The sequence below is a fragment of the Pipra filicauda genome, unplaced genomic scaffold (assembly GCF_003945595.2).
Source record: "Pipra filicauda isolate LSUMZ 115617 unplaced genomic scaffold, ASM394559v2 scaffold47_size6085603_pilon, whole genome shotgun sequence".
In the NCBI taxonomy this organism is placed as follows: domain Eukaryota; kingdom Metazoa; phylum Chordata; class Aves; order Passeriformes; family Pipridae; genus Pipra; species Pipra filicauda.
Genome location: NW_024104620.1, coordinates 775,082 through 792,608, shown reverse-complemented (window position 1 = coordinate 792,608; position 17,527 = coordinate 775,082). Strand labels below are relative to the sequence as shown.

Below are 17,527 nucleotides of genomic sequence, written 5' to 3'. Positions count from 1 at the left end.
CTGTTTTCACGTGACCTTTCTCCAACTAATTGCTTGACAGATTTTTTTGTGTTCGTCCATTGGTCTGATTATCTATTGATTAAAAATCCTGGTCTGTTATAATTCCAATGTCAGCTAGTTCTGGGAACATTTATCAGTGTAACAGATAATTCTGGTTAAATATTACTTCTACTGTCTTATATGTAGTGTGGAATTGCCATTTGTGAAGCAGGCTCAGAAATGGAGCTGATTTGCACGACATTCATCTTCTTTCTGTTGGTCTCTCCCGGCCTTGGGATAGATGGAGAATTTGCTCGGAATTTTATCGCCATTGCTGGGCCTCTGCCCAGTGAGTTGGCAGATAAACTGGGTCTGAGGGACCAAGTGCTGCCCCAGGAGGAGCAGGGCCCTGCTGTGGCTGAAGCACATGGTTCCCTGTGCCAACAAGACCTCGTGGCTTCGGAGCTGCCCCGGTACTTCTCCCACCTTCAGGAGATCGGGGTGACGCACTACAAAGTGTTCCTGCCGTGGTCGCGCGTCCTTCCCGAGGGGAATGCCAGGGAGCCTGATGAAGCTCAGGTGCAGTGCTACAGGGAGTTGCTCCAGGCCCTGGTTGCTGCAGAGCTCAGCCCCGTGGTGGTCCTGCACCACCAGCGTGTCCCTGGCGCTGTGGCCGTGCGGGCCGGAGGGAGGGAAGCCGGTGCTTTTGCCAACCTTTTTGTGGAGTATGCAGAGTTCTGCCTCCGTGCTTTTGGGGACCTGGTGGATGTGTGGGTCACCTTCAGCGACCTGCAGGAGGTCCTGCACAGCCTGCCTTACCCTGACCCCCAGGACAGAGCCCAGGCCGTGGCTGCTGCCCACGAAGGGTTTTACACCATCTTCCATGAGAAACACTCGCCGGCCGGTAAGGAGAGGGGGGACAGGGCTATTTCCAATATGACTTACAAACATGTTGTGATGGGATTGAGTGGCAACTGCCACATGCAGTCTCTGTATTTTTGTGTACCTCTTCCTAACCCACAGAGGAAAGACCAAAAACTGCCTGAAATGTGCATGGAACCATGAAAAAACAAGACACAAGAAGTCTCTTATAAGATAACAATAGTGTGAGGAAGTCTGCAGTGTCCTTTGGTTGACTTTCCTCATTGCAGACACTGGGGTTTTACAGTAATTAAATCTAAAATCTACCTGTGTTACACAGAGCAACAGAATTTCACCTGTTCCATGGTGGGTACCTGGGATTTTCCAAGCAGCTGTTCCCTGGGGTCTGCCTTCTCTGGCCTTGGAATTTTTCTGTCTCAAACAGACAGCTGGTAGAGCTGACTGAGTCAACGTTTCTTTATCCACATTTTTAATGAATGAATTTATATTTAATTCTTGCATTTGTCAGGAATACTTTGCTGTACAGTTCACACTATCTGGTGATAGCCCTTAGAAGTTGCCCAGCTTCTCTCCTGTGTCTCCTGTGTCCCTCAAGTTCCTGTTCCCACAGCATCGCAGAGGCATTCAGCACAGAATGCATTTTAAAAAAATAACCACTATAGAACCACCACAAAGGCATGATAATTAAAGGTACTACTTATAATTATGCAGGGAGTGGAAGGGCACAATTTATTAACAAAGGCTTCTTGAATTCTGCCTTTGAGTTTCTACCTTCTGCAGCTCTCCATTGAAATCGCAGTGGGAATTCTGAAATCCCCTACCCAAGGCACTGTCTGCTGTTCCACAGCTTCAAAAATTTAACACTGATTTAAAAATAACTGCAGTAAACTGAAGGTTTTATTTGTCCTTAATATGTTACTAACAGACTGTCTCGTTTTTCTTTCCAGGTGGAAAACTGTCCATTGCTTTAGAAACAGGTGGTGTTTTGGACAGTGCTTCTTCAGAACTGCTTTCAGTTTCTCTTCAGGTAACTTACAAAATTATATACATTTGACTTGATTTAACTTGATTTTCGTGTATGGGATCAAGTGACTTTTTGCAAGTTTGTAGATTTTTTTAAAGATTTTTAAGATTTTTTAAATTTTAGGGGTTTTTTAAAGATTTTAGCAAGCTGACCAATTGACCAGTTTGGTAAGTTTAACTTATTTCATTAGTCTAATTACATGAAGCTAGCTAATTTAACAAAATTCCTTCAGCATCTTTTCTTGGCTAGTAAGCACTGATTAAGATAGGTGGAGACATATTTGCTCTCATAATTGGCAATTTTAGCAATGTACTTGCCTAAATGACAAGATGTCTCCAAAGAGTATACCCGTTATCATTTGCTTTGCACCTACTTAAGGCACACCAAAGATGTGAATACTTCATTTTAAATAACTGCTATTTAAAAAAATCTGCTGATTATGTTAAAACACAGCCTGAGCTGTGCTAGCAGTGATGTAGTTGCACAGGGAAAGCACAACATGAGGAGAAATTAGTCTCTACAAAGACAGTGAAATCCTTTCTGGAAGATCAAGTTCTCTGTCCGTATTCACCCAGAGGATGTTGATGTGAACAAATGACAGTGCAGGGTTTTTGCTGTATTCACAATCTTGCAAAAAGCAGTACTGGGGTGAACAGTGTTGTAGGTATGACATTGCAAGGATTTGAGCAAGGTGTGGTTTGTAGGGAGAGAACAGAAATTGCATCACACAAGCTGGCTAAACTAGAAGAGAACCTTAGACTGAAAAATAAACTGAAAGCTTATCAGTTTTCTTCCAAATTCATCAGCTGGTGTAATAAGGGAATGCAATTTGTTCCCTTGTTCCCTTGAGATTTCTGAAGTGGACTTTCCCCAAAGGGTTATTGATAAGGCCTGACCCACACAGTTGCAAAGGTTTCTCTGATTAATCAAAAACAGTCTTACTAATTAAGAAAGTCACTGTAAATCATTAATATTATATTCATAAAATAATCCTAGAATTTAATTTAGCTGTTTAAATTTTACTTTGTTTTGAGGGAGACATCTTCCCAGACAGTATCCAGTTTGAGCTCATTATATTGTCCAGGGATCCCCTGCAGCTGTATGGCTTCTTACTCCAGCGATGTGTCTTTAGCAAACTTTTCAGAATTTTTTGTATTTTTAATGTAATACCTGAAAAAAAAAACAAAAAACCACCAAAAAACATTTTACTCTGGGATGATTCTTTTCCTTTTCTTTATTCCAGGATTCAGTAGACTTTCTGTCTCTCAACCTTCAGTACCAGTGTGGAAATGAAACAGATTTCTACAAGAAATTAGATGAATTCCAGGTAACATTTTGCACAGGGTTAAAATGAGAGCAGCAGACAACAAACCATAAATAGAAGTGGAATTTCATTTTCCTTGATACATGTCTGAACAGTCCTGATTTTCTGGGAGAACTCAGACAGCAACTACACTGGGAAGCAGCTGCATGGTGCTCACTTGCTTCTCTGTTATTCTGACTTAAAAACATGTGTTGGAAAGTGCTGGAAAGGATCATCTTGGTCTTATTGATGCATTTATGACCAGAATGCCAGAATTCTTCTGTCCAGGGTTGAAAACCTGCATTCTTAAATTCCATAAAACAAGAGTTATCCAGTATCTGGGGAGCAAAATAAGGAGCTGCCCATGTAGAATGCAAAAACTGCAATAGCATGTTTTTAGGAGCTGGCTGATGCTTCTTTTCATGCTAGTCCCTGACTTCTGGTTTTGCAGAGTGTCTGGAAGGACATAGAGATCTTGGTTTTTAGTCTGAAGTTCCTTGGTTGTGCTTCCATGGAAGAGAATCCTTTCATACCAGTAGCTGCCATTGTCATAGGTAAGTGGCATTTCAAGAAGGAGGAGAGTTTTTTAGCTAAGATCTGCATGATAAATTGTAGAGGAAATTCAAAATTGTCCAATTTAGGCTGCTGCTATTAGATGAAATAACTTTATGGTCTTTTGTAGCCTTCTTGGAAAATTAAGGATGGATGGTGAGTGTTAAGGGAGAGGAAGCAGGAAACTTCCCCCAAAGCTTTTTGTAATTTTCATCAGCCACAAGTTGTGACGTGAGAGGTTTAGTTTGGATACAAGGAAAAATTTCTTCACCAAAAGGGTTGTCAAGCCCTGGCACAGCTGCCCAGGGCAGTGGTGGAGTCACCATCCCTGGAGGGATTTGAAAGACGTGCAGATGTGGCACTTGGGGACGCTACAACACTGGTGGTGTTTGGCAGTGCTGGGTTAACAGCTGGACTCGATAATCTTAGAGAGCTCTTCCACCCTAAATGATTCAATGATTCTATGATAATTTTTTAACATGAACTTGTAAATACCTAATAAAGAACCCAATACATCTGCTCTGAGAAAAACAGCTCTTAGTTATGAGGAGCACCTTGTTCCTCCAGGAGTAACTGTCTGTACAGGCGGTGCCGTGCAGTCCATGGCTCCTGAGGTGGGACCGAGTCCTTCACTTACTGTTTGCTTGTTTTCAGCTCTTAATGAAGAAGGAACACGGACGATTGGATATGACATTAGTGAGTTCTTGGACGACTTGTCTCGTGTTTCAAGGTACAGTTTTTGATCTTTAAATCAGATAATAAAACGGTGTCTTCTAGAAACGCGTGAGCAGGCAGAGACAAGACAGTTGTAGTGGTAAAGGCTGTTGTCAGTGGCTGAAAGGGCTGGAAAGGGAGGCCCTTCTGCTGAGCCCAGTCTCTTGTGATTACAGGCAATCCTCTATCCTGCTACTAATCCCATAATGTAATCCTCTTCCACTCTCTCATCCTTAGTTACCCAAATTGCACCTTCAAGCCAATAGTGACAAGTACGTTTCCCAAGCCTTTTGCTCTTCTGCAAAATAGTTATAAATAAACAAATCCAATAGAGGCTTTCCTAGGGGAGAAGCCAACTGGACCTATGGAAATGTGAGAGATGTCAGTGTGCAGGGAGGTGCTGAGGATTACAGAAGCAGGATTGATTAGTTTTAGCTTATCCCGTGGAAACTCAATGAGAGCAGTTGTAGCATGTGCAATTTCTACACACTGCAATGATTTTGTTTGTATCTCTGGCCTGGCTGTAATGAATTATGAGAATCTGCCTGCAGATTAGATATCTGGCATGTGAGCTGCTCAGCAGTTACCTCACTGCCCTCCACCTGGGTGGCAGCAGCTTGGGTTGATCAGATGACAAAGGAACTGTATCCTAAAGTGGCTTATGTGACCTGAATGGGAAGCAAAAAAATTAGTTTAGTCTCCATGTTTGCAAGTTCTATGGCAGTGGTATTCACCTTGGAGATTTTAACTTCTTTTTATTCCATTTCCAGCCAAACAAATACTCTACAGGAGAACCCAGCTGCTGTTGTTGCCCCTCGCTCCTCCTACCAAACAGTTTGGGAAATGTTTGCTGGACAGTCTGAACTGGAGAGGGATTCTTTTCTGCAAGACGTTTTCCCAGATGGTTTCCTCTGGGGCACATCCACAGGTGCCTTTAGCATTGAAGGAGCTTGGGCAGAGGATGGGAAAGGGGAGAGCATCTGGGATCAGTTTGGGCATGCAGGCCATGTCCACCTGAACCAAACAGCAGACGTGGCATGTGACAGCTACTACAAAACCAGCTATGACATTTTCCTGCTCAGGGGTCTTCACCCCCAGCTGTACAAGTTTTCTGTGTCCTGGCCTAGGATTTTCCCTGCTGGCACCAATGAGACCATCAACTCCAAAGGTGTTGATTATTACAACCAGTTAATTGACCAGCTGTTGGACTCTCACATCGAGCCCATGGTGACTCTGTTCCACTGGGACCTCCCCCAGGCCCTGCAGGCCCTTGGGGGCTGGCAGAATGACAGTGTCATAGATGCTTTTGTGAGCTATGCAGACTTCTGCTTTTCCACTTTTGGGGATCGAGTCAAGCTCTGGATCACATTCCATGAGCCCTGGGTTATCAGCTACGCTGGCTACGGCACCGGGGAGCATCCCCCAGGAATCACTGACCCAGGAGTGGCATCTTACAAGGTAGGGACACGGGAATAACTAGGATCCTGCAGCTGCTTTTGTTGGGTTGTTTTCCTCTAATGTTCTGTACTTTACCTATGTTCAAGCCTAATGTGGCCTCTGAGACAACTATTTGCTTCTTGGATTTATGGTACCTGCAAAAAATGGGTTTGTTAACAGGGGCTAGATGTTCTTATTTTATTTTATTTTTCCATTCTGAAAGCTGGTGTTGAAGGATAGTCAGATTCTCCAGCTTATTCATTTTGTCAAGGCTTTTTCTTTTGGATGTAGAGGCCATTTTCACGTGGCAATAACCTGAAGGCTCGAGAGCTTTTGTGTGGTGCAGTGTGACATGTGCTGCTCTGCTTTCTGCTCCCAGGTGGCTCACACAATTCTCAAGGCTCATGCCAAGGTCTGGCACCTGTACAATGACAAATACCGCTCTCAGCAGCTGGGAAAGGTGGGGCTGGTGCTGAACTCGGACTGGGCTGAACCCAAGACTCCAGCCAGCTCCGAGGACGTGAGGGCATCTGAGAGGTACCTGCAGTTCATGCTGGGCTGGTTCGCCCACCCCATATTTGTCAATGGCGATTACCCAGAGATCCTGAAGGCTCAGATCCAGGCAGTGAACCAGCACTGCTCCACAACAGTGGCACAGCTGCCTGTGTTTACAGAGGAGGAGAAGTCCTGGGTGAAAGGGACTGCAGATTTTTTTGGCCTTTCCCACTACACTTCCCGCCTGGTCAGTGCCGGGGCTGACGGGACCTGCGCTCCAGGATACGAGAGCATTGGGAACTTCTCCTTGCATGTGGATCCTTCCTGGCCACAGGCTGCCTCTTCCTGGGTCCATGTGGTCCCCTGGGGGTTGAGAAGACTGCTGAAGTTTGTATCCCAGGAATACACAGGGACACAGATCCCAATATACATATCAGGGAATGGTATGCCCACGGGAGACACGGGGGATCTCATTAATGACACCCTGAGAGTGGATTATTTCCAACGGTACATCAACGAGGCCCTAAAAGGTATGGAGAAATCAAATTATTGTATTTCTTTTTAGTCATGATAACTGGCTATTTTAGCCCTTCCGTGGTGGTTGACTTCAAAACATCAAAGCAGAGTGATACAAGGTCAACTGCCTGTTGTGTAGTGAGTGTGACCTCATCTACTCCAACCTGTCTGGTGTCCAGGTATGGAGCTCTCCATCCTCTTTAGATATGGACATAGGTTTTCATAGATATGGATTGATGTAGTCTGGACCCTAAGATCAGTTCATATACTCCAGCTCCCCTGAAGATGATTTGCCTGCAGGATCTTGCCTGTAGAGATCTCACAGATCAGACCTGAACTGCCTGTACTAATTCATCAGATCTAACTGGCAGAATCCTGCACCATTTCAGGTTAGAAGCTTTAGAGAGATATTTATATCTTAATCATTTTTGGAAGGTTCCAGTTGGGCTTATGTCTTTGCAAGCTATGTATCTGTTGATGTAAAAATAATATTAGTGACTCAAGTTCTGGGCAGGAACAGAGATTTGAGGTTTCAAACAGAGATTTAACTGATTCTCTTGAGATATTCAAAACAATAGTGTCAGGAAAACATTATTAAATATGCTGTGTTAAATATGTTGGTGATCAGTGTACAGCATTTGATCTTCTTGACCTAGTTCTCAACATACAGCTAGGAGTGCTAAAAGAGCTCAGAAAACACAACTTAGCATTACTGTTGTGCCTCAGCTGCAGTAAAGGAGATGGACTGCACATGGGGAGCGAACTTTTCTGGAGAGAGACAGATGTAGTGCTTTTTTGTAGACAGTGTGAGGGAGGATGCTGGACTTGCCCCTGCTGGCATTGAATACACTGTTCTGCCTTAAGAAACTCTCCTGAGCTCAGGGAAGAAAGGCAAGCACTGAGTACATGCAATGTTTCTGTTTAACTATGGTGTCAAATCTAAAATGCACCATTACCTTAATTGATGAAATCTGCTTGAAAGCAAGAACACAGGGAAAGGGATACCAGTGGCACAAGTGTCCTGTACTCAAACATCTCTTGACTAATACTTCTTTCCTCACATGTTTTTGTCACTAAGCATTTGACCAGCTCCTGTTAGAGTGTTGACTGCTTTCCTTGCCTGATACTCATAATTGTTTGGGAGTTTTTTTTAGCCTAAAAACCCATTTGTAGGTGTTTGGCTTGTCACACCACCCTCAGTTGTGGTGCTTGTTGTGCTGAGCTGTGTTCAGAGAATGTTCAAGTGTGTAACAGTGTGTGGTGTTGTCTCTGTGGCAGCGGTGAAACACGACGCCGTCGATGTTCGGTCGTACATCGCTCGGTCCCTGGTTGATGGCTTTGAAGGCCCGCTGGGGTACAGCCTGAAGTTTGGGCTGCATCATGTGGACTTTGAAGACAGCAACAGAGCAAGGACTCCCAAGGCATCTGCTTATTTCTATTCCAGTGTTATTGAAAAGAATGGTTTTCCATCCGAAGCCTTGGGCAGATCTTCTGCGCCACTGGTGTTTGACCGACCTGCGCCACCAAAGTTGCCAAATTTACCAGCATCAGAAGTTCCCTCCAAGGCAAAGGTTGTCTGGGAGAAGTTTTCATCTCAGACTGCCTTTGAAAGAGACATGTACTTTCATGGGACATTCCCAGAGGGCTTTACCTGGGGTGTGTCTTCTTCTGCCTACCAGATCGAGGGAGGCTGGGATGCTGACGGCAAGGGGCCCAGCATTTGGGATACCTTCACCCATGTCCCAGGGAATGTAAAGAATAATGACACTGGAGATATTGCTTGTGATAGCTACCACAAGGTGGAGGAAGATATTTACCTGCTGAGAGCCTTGGGGGTAAAGAACTATCGTTTCTCCCTGTCCTGGCCTCGAATTTTCCCCACTGGAAGGAACAACTCAGTCAACAGCCATGGAGTTGACTACTATAACCGTCTCATTGACGGGCTGGTTGCAAACAACATCACTCCAATTGTCACTCTCTACCACTGGGACCTGCCCCAAGCTCTCCAGGACATCGGTGGCTGGGAAAACAACACCCTGATTGACCTGTTTGACAGCTTTGCAGACTTCTGTTTCCAGACCTTCGGGGACAGGGTGAAATTCTGGATCACGTTCAATGAGCCCTACGTCATTGCCTGGCTGGGCTATGGCCAGGGGACGTTCCCTCCCAATGTCCAAGACCCTGGCAGTGCTCCCTACAGGGTTGCCCACATCCTGCTGAAGGCCCACGCCAGGGCCTACCACACCTACGACGACAAGTACAGGGCCAGCCAGGGAGGGGTCATCGCCCTGTGCCTCTACATCCACTGGGCCGAGCCCAAGTCCCCCGGCGACCCCAGGGACGTGGAGGCCGCAGACAGGTACCTGCAGTTCATGGTGGGCTGGTTTGCACACCCCATTTTCAAAAACGGGGACTACCCGGAGGCGATGAAGTGGAAGGTTGGGAACAGGAGTGAGCTCCAGGGGCTGCCCTCGTCCCGCCTGCCGGCGTTCACGGCGGAGGAGCACGAGTACATCCGGGGCACGGCGGACGTGTTCTGCTTCAACACCTACACCTCCAAAATCATCACCCACTCCACAACCCGCCTGAATCCCTTCTCCTATGAGTATGACCAGGAAGTTTCAATCAGCGCTGACAGCTCCTGGCCTTACTCGGGTCTCGAAGGCCATCGGCCCGTGGCCTGGGGGCTCAGGAGGCTCCTGAACTGGATCAAAGAGGAGTATGGAAATCCCCCAATATACGTCATTGAGAACGGGGTGGCGATAAACACCACATCGGATGTGGATGACAATGCCAGGATATTTTACTACAAAACATACATTGACGAAGCTTTAAAAGGTACCAGTGTTTACTTTTGTTCTGTTGGGGTTTGTGTGTCTCCTCTCTAGATTTCTGGTTCCTTTATTCCTCTGAAGAGCCGTTTTTAAAAGTGATTAATATCAGTCTTCAAATATCCTGAGCACAATATAAACATGCTGTTTCTTTTTGTGAACTCCTCTGCATGGCTGCTTGTGCTTTGTGTCCTCCAACTGTGAAAAGTGTCTTAATGACCTTTATGAAGCTAAAAGCAAGTGAGTTCCTCAGGGTTCATTTAATGTGTGATTACGCCACTGATGCCCTTCCTTTTGTTTCTGGTCTTTCAGCTTCCAGGTTAGACGGTGTTAATCTGAAGGGATACAACGCTTGGTCCTTCATGGATAACTTTGAGTGGTCGGATGGTTATGACCCAAGGTTTGGATTGCTCCAGGTTGATTTCAACAACCCCAACAGGCCCAGGACCCCAAAGCGCTCGGCTGTGTACTACGCTGAAATCATCCGCAGTAATGGGATCCCACTGCCCAAAGAGGATGAGTTTTTGTATGGAGAGTTCCCAAAGAACTTCTCGTGGAGTGTAGCAACTGCAGCATACCAGGTCAGGAAACAGAGAGGGACTCTTGGAGTGTCTGTGGACAGTTAATTCAATTTGGATGAGACACCTACAGCTTTTGCAACATTGGGTTTTACTGTAATTAAACATTGGGGTTTACTGTAATTAAACATTGGGGTTTACTGTAATTAAGGGTTAGTGTAGCAACTGCTCTAGAAGGGAGGAACTTGGAAGTGTTGAAGGGTGTGGTTATACCACAGGAAATAGGACAACAGCATGGGCTTCATAAGATCCAGCCAACATGGAGCATTAGTGAACTGAAACACTGCCTGCTCTGGGACATTGTACTTTGCTAATGTGTCTTGCCTTGAGGCCCAAGGTACAGCAAAAACGTTGCTATTTCTAGTCTTAAGCTGATAAGCCAAAATATTGTGTGGCACCACGAACACTAACAGGCTGAATTCTTTGCTAGACCAAGACCTAAATTTAGGGTTTACTAACAATTTCCCCCCCATCTTCAATTAATTGCAGATTGAGGGAGGATGGAGAGCAGATGGGAAAGGACTGAGCATTTGGGACAAGTATTCTCACACTCCCCTGAGAATCAGCAACGATGACACCGGAGATGTAGCTTGTGACAGCTACCACAAGATTGAGGAGGATGTGGAAATGCTGAAAAGCCTCAAGGTGTCTCACTATCGGTTTTCCATCTCCTGGTCCCGTGTTCTCCCAGATGGGACCACCAGGTACATCAATGAAATGGGACTGAACTACTATGAAAGGCTCATTGATGCTCTGCTGGCAGCCAACATTAAGCCTCAGGTAACTAAAACTGGTGACTTTGAGGTAACTTAGAAACAGCAGAACCCAAGTCTGGTGCTCAGAGCAATGTGTGTATTCCCATCCACACCCTTCTTCACAGAGAAATTGGTTTTCATTGTTTTTCACTGCATTCTGCAAAGAAACATAGGGGTTTGCATAAAGGAATAAACTGGGAATATAGTGATATTTTTACCCAGAAAGATCATAGTAACCTTATTATTGGATGTTTCCAATCACCTTCTTGTCCCTCATCTCCTTGGAAGTAGAGTCCACAAGGACCTACACAGTGATCTTTCCAGACACTGAGGTGAGACTGACCAACCTGTATTTCCCCAGATCTTCCTTCTTGCCTTTCTTGGAGACAGGTGTAACATTATTCTTTTCTCAGGAGCCAGGAATCTCCACAGGGTCACATACAATGGACAGTGACCTCAGCACTGCATCATTCAGCTCTTTCAGCACTGGTTAGTGAATCTGACCTGACCCATAACCTTGTACCAGCCCAGACTGGTGCTCTGTTGGATTGTATTTCACCAGTGCAAGTGCAGCAGTTCTTCACTGAGGAGTTCTTGCTGTCACAAGGTGCTTTTTGGTAAAAGCTCCGTCTTCACCCTCAGGCAGTCCCTGGAGTTTGAGTCATTTCCCCACATCCTAAAGAAAACACTGAAACAGTGGCAAAAAGGTATTTTATTCGAGTGCATGAGTGAACACCACAAACTCCAATCACCATTAGGAACAGGTGGCCACAGATCAAAGCACAGTTTGTGTGTTCATAAATGAGTCTGGGTTACTGTCCTTATTTCCAGAAGTGAGAGTGACTGGTTGAATCCTTTGTCTTGCTGTCTTTCCCCACAGGTAACTCTGTATCACTGGGACCTCCCACAGGCCCTGCAGGACGTCGGTGGGTGGGAGAATGATACAATAATTCAGAGGTTTAAGGAATATGCTGAGCTCCTTTTCCAGAGACTGGGAGATAAAGTGAAATTTTGGATAACCCTCAATGAACCCTACAACACTGCTTATCTTGGCCATGGTGTTGGCACAGCTGCTCCAGGTAGGACTGCTGGGCACAACCTCAGAGCCCTGGCAGCACTGCGGGCACAGCTGGTTTGTGCTGCGGCACAGCAGATGTTTGGGGCTGGCAAAGGTAGGCCAAGGAAGGAGGTGTGGTGTGGATAGATGGGGTTTGGATTGCTGTGGGGCAGGTCCTTCTTTCACTCTGCCTCTCACCTCCAAGACCCATCCTCCTTCTCCCACTCCTCTAATCCAGCCCTCCTCTGCAGCCCCTGGATTGGACGTGCTGCCTGGAGCAGACCTCAGCTCCAGGGACCGATTTCAGCCCAGGGCTGAAACATTTGTGGACAGTTCTGAGTGTCCTGGGGATTGTGTTAAGCTGGGCAGCAGCCATGAGAAAGCTGGGAATTGCTGCTCCACTGGCTGTGCTGTCCCTGTCTCTGCAGGAATCTCCATCCGGCCGGGCCGAGCTCCCTACGTGGTGGGACACAACCTGATAAAGGCCCACGCCGAGGTCTGGCACCTCTACAACGAGACCTACAGGGCCAGACAGGGAGGGCTGATCTCCATCACCATCAGCTCTGACTGGGCAGAGCCACGGAACCCACACAAGCAGGAGGATGTCGAAGCCTCCAGACGGTTCATGCAGGTACAGAGACCCCTGGTCACAGCTCTCCTGCTGCTCCCGGGTCTGTTCATGGGGACAACCCCTCTCCCGGTGCTGGACATGCCCAGAACCTGAAAGAAAATGATGAGCCAGAGGCACCACTGCAAGGAAATGTATCACTCTCCTTTTGGGGCTGATAGAGTAGGCAACAGAAATGAGACAAAATACGGTTGCAGTGGCAAAAGCTTATTAAATTTACTGCCTTTATATGGGCATTGCTGGGCATCTCCATGTGCCTGTTTGTTATAAATTAAGGTATCACCTATAAAGCAGCTTGTGACAGAGATATGGTTAAATCCCTCGTTTTGATACATGATTTATCCTCCCTTATTTCCTGGTTTAGTTTTTACTAGGTTGGTTTGCCCATCCCATTTTCAAAAACGGTGATTACAATGAGGTGATGAAGAGAAGGATTCGGGAGCGCAGCCTGGCCCAGGGCCTGAGCCAGTCCCGGTAAGAGCCCAGGCACACACGCCTGCCCTTGTTTCACTTGCTGTGCTCAGACCTGCAGCTTTTCTGGGATAGAAGTGCTACATTTCAATGACTCTGTTGCAGTGTTACTGTGAACAACTCATTGTATCCTCACAGAAAACTTGTAGTGTACGTTTTCATAGAACCATAGAATAGTTTGGGTTGGAAGGGACCTTAAAGATTATCTAGTTCCACAGCAGGGGGAGTTGCCTGTTCCCTGTCTGTACCTCTCTTGCAAACTAAATTTACTAATATAACACAGCTTTGGGGTAATAAGTTGGCAGCTCAGTGATACAGTAAATGCCTGTATCACTGCATTAGACACATTACCTGACAACTCTGAAAAATTTGTTTTACCTTTTCTTGAAACTGTGTACTGAACTCTGGCACTGAGAACTCATTGGTCCCTCTGAATTACAGTTCTTATTTTCCATTCCCCATTCCTCCTGTTTTTTCCCATGTTCCTCCAGAAGGATCATGGTACTGGTCCCAGGGATACCAGCATTACACATGGAGTGTGTTCAGGGTGTGTTCTCTGTTTTCTCTTGCAGACTTCCAGAATTTACTGAAAGTGAAAAGCAAAGAATTAAAGGCACATATGACTACTTTGGTCTAAACCAATACACCACAGTATTAGCATACAATCTAAACTTTCCCAGGGTTGTTCAGTCATATGACTCTGACAGGTAAGAGATGAATTACTGGTCAAGTAAAATCTGCACACCTGGAGCCTGGGCCAACTGACGAGTGTAAATTGATAGCAAATAAATCTGTGAGATAGGTATTTTAAGCTGTTGTAACCAATACTTGGGAAAACAGCCCCAACCAGTACCAGTGGTGCTGTTATTTCCATGATAAACATGAATCTTTGAAACAGGAAAAGGAAAATGAGAGGATCTGTTAAAGGAAAGAATCTGGACTTGTGAGTTTCCCAGTGGTTTGGGATCAGTTGCAAAGAGTTTTTATCATATTTCCCGTCTCCAGTCTGCAGTTTGAACTGTGAGGTTATCCTGCTTAATGGATACTGTTCCATTGGATAAATGTGAGTTCAAAGGCTAAATAGCTAAATCACTTCATGGTTAGGTATATATAAGTAAAGATTTTTCATTAGATACTTGATTTCATTCCCCAGCTTCAAAAGGTAAAGGATAGGAGCTTATCAGTTTTCCTGATGGGAATTAAAGTAGTGGTGGGACTACACATGGGGGTGAAATTGTCTGCTTTCTGAAACCTTTCCACAGGGAATATATGAAATTGTTTTAACTTGCCTTTGCTGCTGCATCCCAGCCCCTGTGGTTTAGCCCCATAGGACATTGGGCTCAGTCTTGCATTCCTGTATGTGGGTATGAAGGGCAATTTTACGTGCTCAGGCACCGCATGATACATTGGAAAGTAGAATTGGTGTCATAGCGTACAAAGATTTGGAGCCAACATCACACCCTCAGCCATGGCTGATTTACACAGCAAAGCAGGAGAAGTGTTTTCTGTAAAAACCACTTGTGAGTGCTTTTTAGGGTTGTGGGCACCAGCCCCAGCTCAGCCCTGGGCGCTGAGGTGCCAGGAGCTGGGACTGGTCCTCCCCAGTGTCTCCTCTGCAGGGGTGTGGCCACGGTGAGCGACCGCAGCTGGCTGGGCTCCGGCTCTACCTGGCTGAAGGTGACACCCTTTGGATTCCGGAAGATCCTGAGGTGGATCAAGGAGGAGTACAACAACCCCCCCATTTATGTGACTGAGAATGGGATCTCGGAGAGGGGGGCCTTTGTGTTCAATGACACTCAGAGGGTGCATTACTACCGGAGCTACATCAACGAGGCACTGAAAGGTAGGAGTGGTGGTGGAAACCCCATCAGCCAGAGCTCTGGAGAGCTGGAGACTGGGGTGGATAAAGCAAGGGCTGAAACAGCACTGCCATCACACCTGTTACACACTCATATATAAGAGTTTACTGAATCCAATTCCAAGAGCCTTTGGGCTTACCAAGAACTGCCACGGAAGTCACAACTGTGCCAGGAAAGGGATCTAAGGGGAGAACAAACCCTGGGTTTAGCAGGGTAAGAGCAGGTTCCTTCATTAGGTGCCTCTCTAGCTAAACACTACTTTGGCTTCTAGTTTGACTACTGCTGTGTCTAAAAACTGCATTTAAAAAAAAAAAAAAAGGGTAAAAAAACCAACCCCCAAACTAGTTTCAGTTACAGCAGTGCTTGAGCAACTTCAGGAAAGGGCATTTTCAGTTTGCTTTTCTGACATACTGGGAACTGCCAGCCAGGTGTTCAGGAAGTGCTCATTTACTGTGGAACGAGGCCCAACAAACGCTTGTTTCACCAGCTGTTGCATTTTGATGGCTTTTCTTCTCTGTTCCCAAACCTTTGTTTCTCAGACAAAAGCTTTGATTTTTGGAGCAGAGAAAAGCAGTCTGTAGTCCTGGGCAGTGAATGAACTAGCCGGGCTGTAACTTGGCAGCTGAAGTAGCACAGAGCAACTGATCCGAGTCAACACGGGAGAGAGGTGGGAATGGGGAAAAAACCAAAAACCAAGGAGGTGGAGTGTCAGGTGTGGATGTTCTGGAGCATTTCATGCCGTGGCTGGCAAGGGGTGGCACACTGACCTGTTCTCTCTGGTCCTGCCCCAGCCGTGGTGCACGACGGCGTTGACCTACGGGGCTACACCGCGTGGAGCCTGATGGACAACTTCGAGTGGGCCGTGGGCTTTGATGAAAGGTTTGGGCTCTACCACGTGAACTTCTCAGACCCCGCCTTGCCACGGCGCCCCAAGGCCTCTGCCAGGTACTACTCGCAGATCATCAACTGCAATGGGTTTCCAGACCCAGCAACGGGCCAACATCCCTGTCTGGAACCAGAGCCAGAAGGTAAGCGGTGCAGCAGGAATTGTGTGCTTGCATCTGATTCCAGTTCCTAAAGTTCTCCATAATCTACAGTCTTTAGAGACAGTATTTTCTGCAGTATTCCCTCTAAGGGCTCTTATCATCATCAGTCCTTGTTATGACTGAAGACATCCATGTACAGTGATACCATTCCTGTGTGCAAAACCAGACTAATGCTGAAATCCTGTGCGAGAGCCCCTCAACACACACCTGTCTCCAACATGAAGCAAGAGAGTTATTCCATTAGACTTTTCTCTGACTAACAACTGCCCAGGATGTGGTTTTCCAAACCACACACATTCAGTACTCCCACATTTCTTCTAATCAGTTTTGAGTACTTTATACAAATCAGTGTTTTGGGTAAGCCTTTGGAAATACTGATCCTTTTGTGATGATTTATGTTCCCTGAACTAGAGGAGGGCAATCAACAGCACCCAGTGTTAGTGTGGGGGTCTGGGGATGACCGTGGAGGCCTGAGAAGCCTCACGTGTACTCAGGAATTGCACTATCAGCCTCCACTGTGCCTTCACTCTGAGCCAGAACTGTGTCAATCCCTGATCCCCAGAGCAGGGAACAGCACAGTGGAAAGCCGTGTGGAGGCAGGAAGCAGCAGTGCCCAAACCTGCACGGAACAGCTCCCCCAGGCTCTGTACTAACACTTCATTATTGTTTCCAGTGACACCACCAGACCCCACTCCAGGAGCAGCTGCCACTGTGAGCTTTTTGGGATTGGATTTGACATCCCAGAGTGCAGAAATTGCCCTGTACATGCTTTTTGCTCTTTCGGGAGTTGGAGCCTTGGCCTTGGCTCTTTTTGGATACAAATACGGAAAATCAGTCAAAAGATCCCATAAACAATCACACATGGAACTGAGAAGTAAAATGTAACATTTCCACTTGCTCAAGTGGTTTTTGGGTTTGGTTTTTCTTAAAAAAGAAGGTTCTACCATCAGGAGAAGAAACTTAGTGCTTGTTCTGCTGCAGCTTTGTGTCTTGCCTCAGAGATGGCTCCCCAGCATTGCGGTGTTTGCTTTTCCCAGCTTTAAAAGGGGGAGGAGAATTATTTTTCTCTGTTAACTGTCTTTTTTTCTCCATGGGCATCATTGGTTTGATTTCTTAAGGACCAAAGTGCTTGTTCCTACCTGCATGTGAGGTTTCTGAGTTTCAGCTGGAACCTGTTTGTGCTTCAGCATCTTCAGTGGATCTGAGGGGAGCCCCTCAAAGCTTTACTGCTTCTTAGTGTTTTTAAGACAAGTTAGTGCCTATACTGGTGAAAACTGGTCTAGACTGTACTCTTCTAGTGCAGCTACTGCACAGATTGGGGTTTTACCCCCCTTTTCCTTTATGTCATGTACAGCAAGGTCATTAAACTGGATCAAAACATTTCTCTGCTGTGTTTTGAG

The 17,527-nt window shown here is 46.1% G+C and overlaps 1 protein-coding gene across 1 annotated transcript; it reads left to right on the top strand.

Moving 5' to 3' along the window:
* Positions 1–142: 142 nt before the first annotated feature.
* On the top strand, positions 143–17,511 carry LCT (lactase). Its single transcript, XM_039386309.1, has 17 exons — positions 143–883; positions 1,809–1,888; positions 3,129–3,212; positions 3,640–3,742; positions 4,395–4,470; positions 5,225–5,912; positions 6,271–6,916; positions 8,181–9,740; positions 10,046–10,314; positions 10,801–11,091; positions 11,947–12,145; positions 12,552–12,754; positions 13,116–13,225; positions 13,795–13,929; positions 14,842–15,065; positions 15,873–16,109; positions 16,801–17,511. Exons 1-17 carry the CDS (start codon positions 220–222, stop codon positions 17,010–17,012), a joined length of 5,781 nt encoding a protein of 1,926 aa, XP_039242243.1. The 5' UTR covers positions 143–219; the 3' UTR covers positions 17,013–17,511.
* Positions 17,512–17,527: the final 16 nt, after the last annotated feature.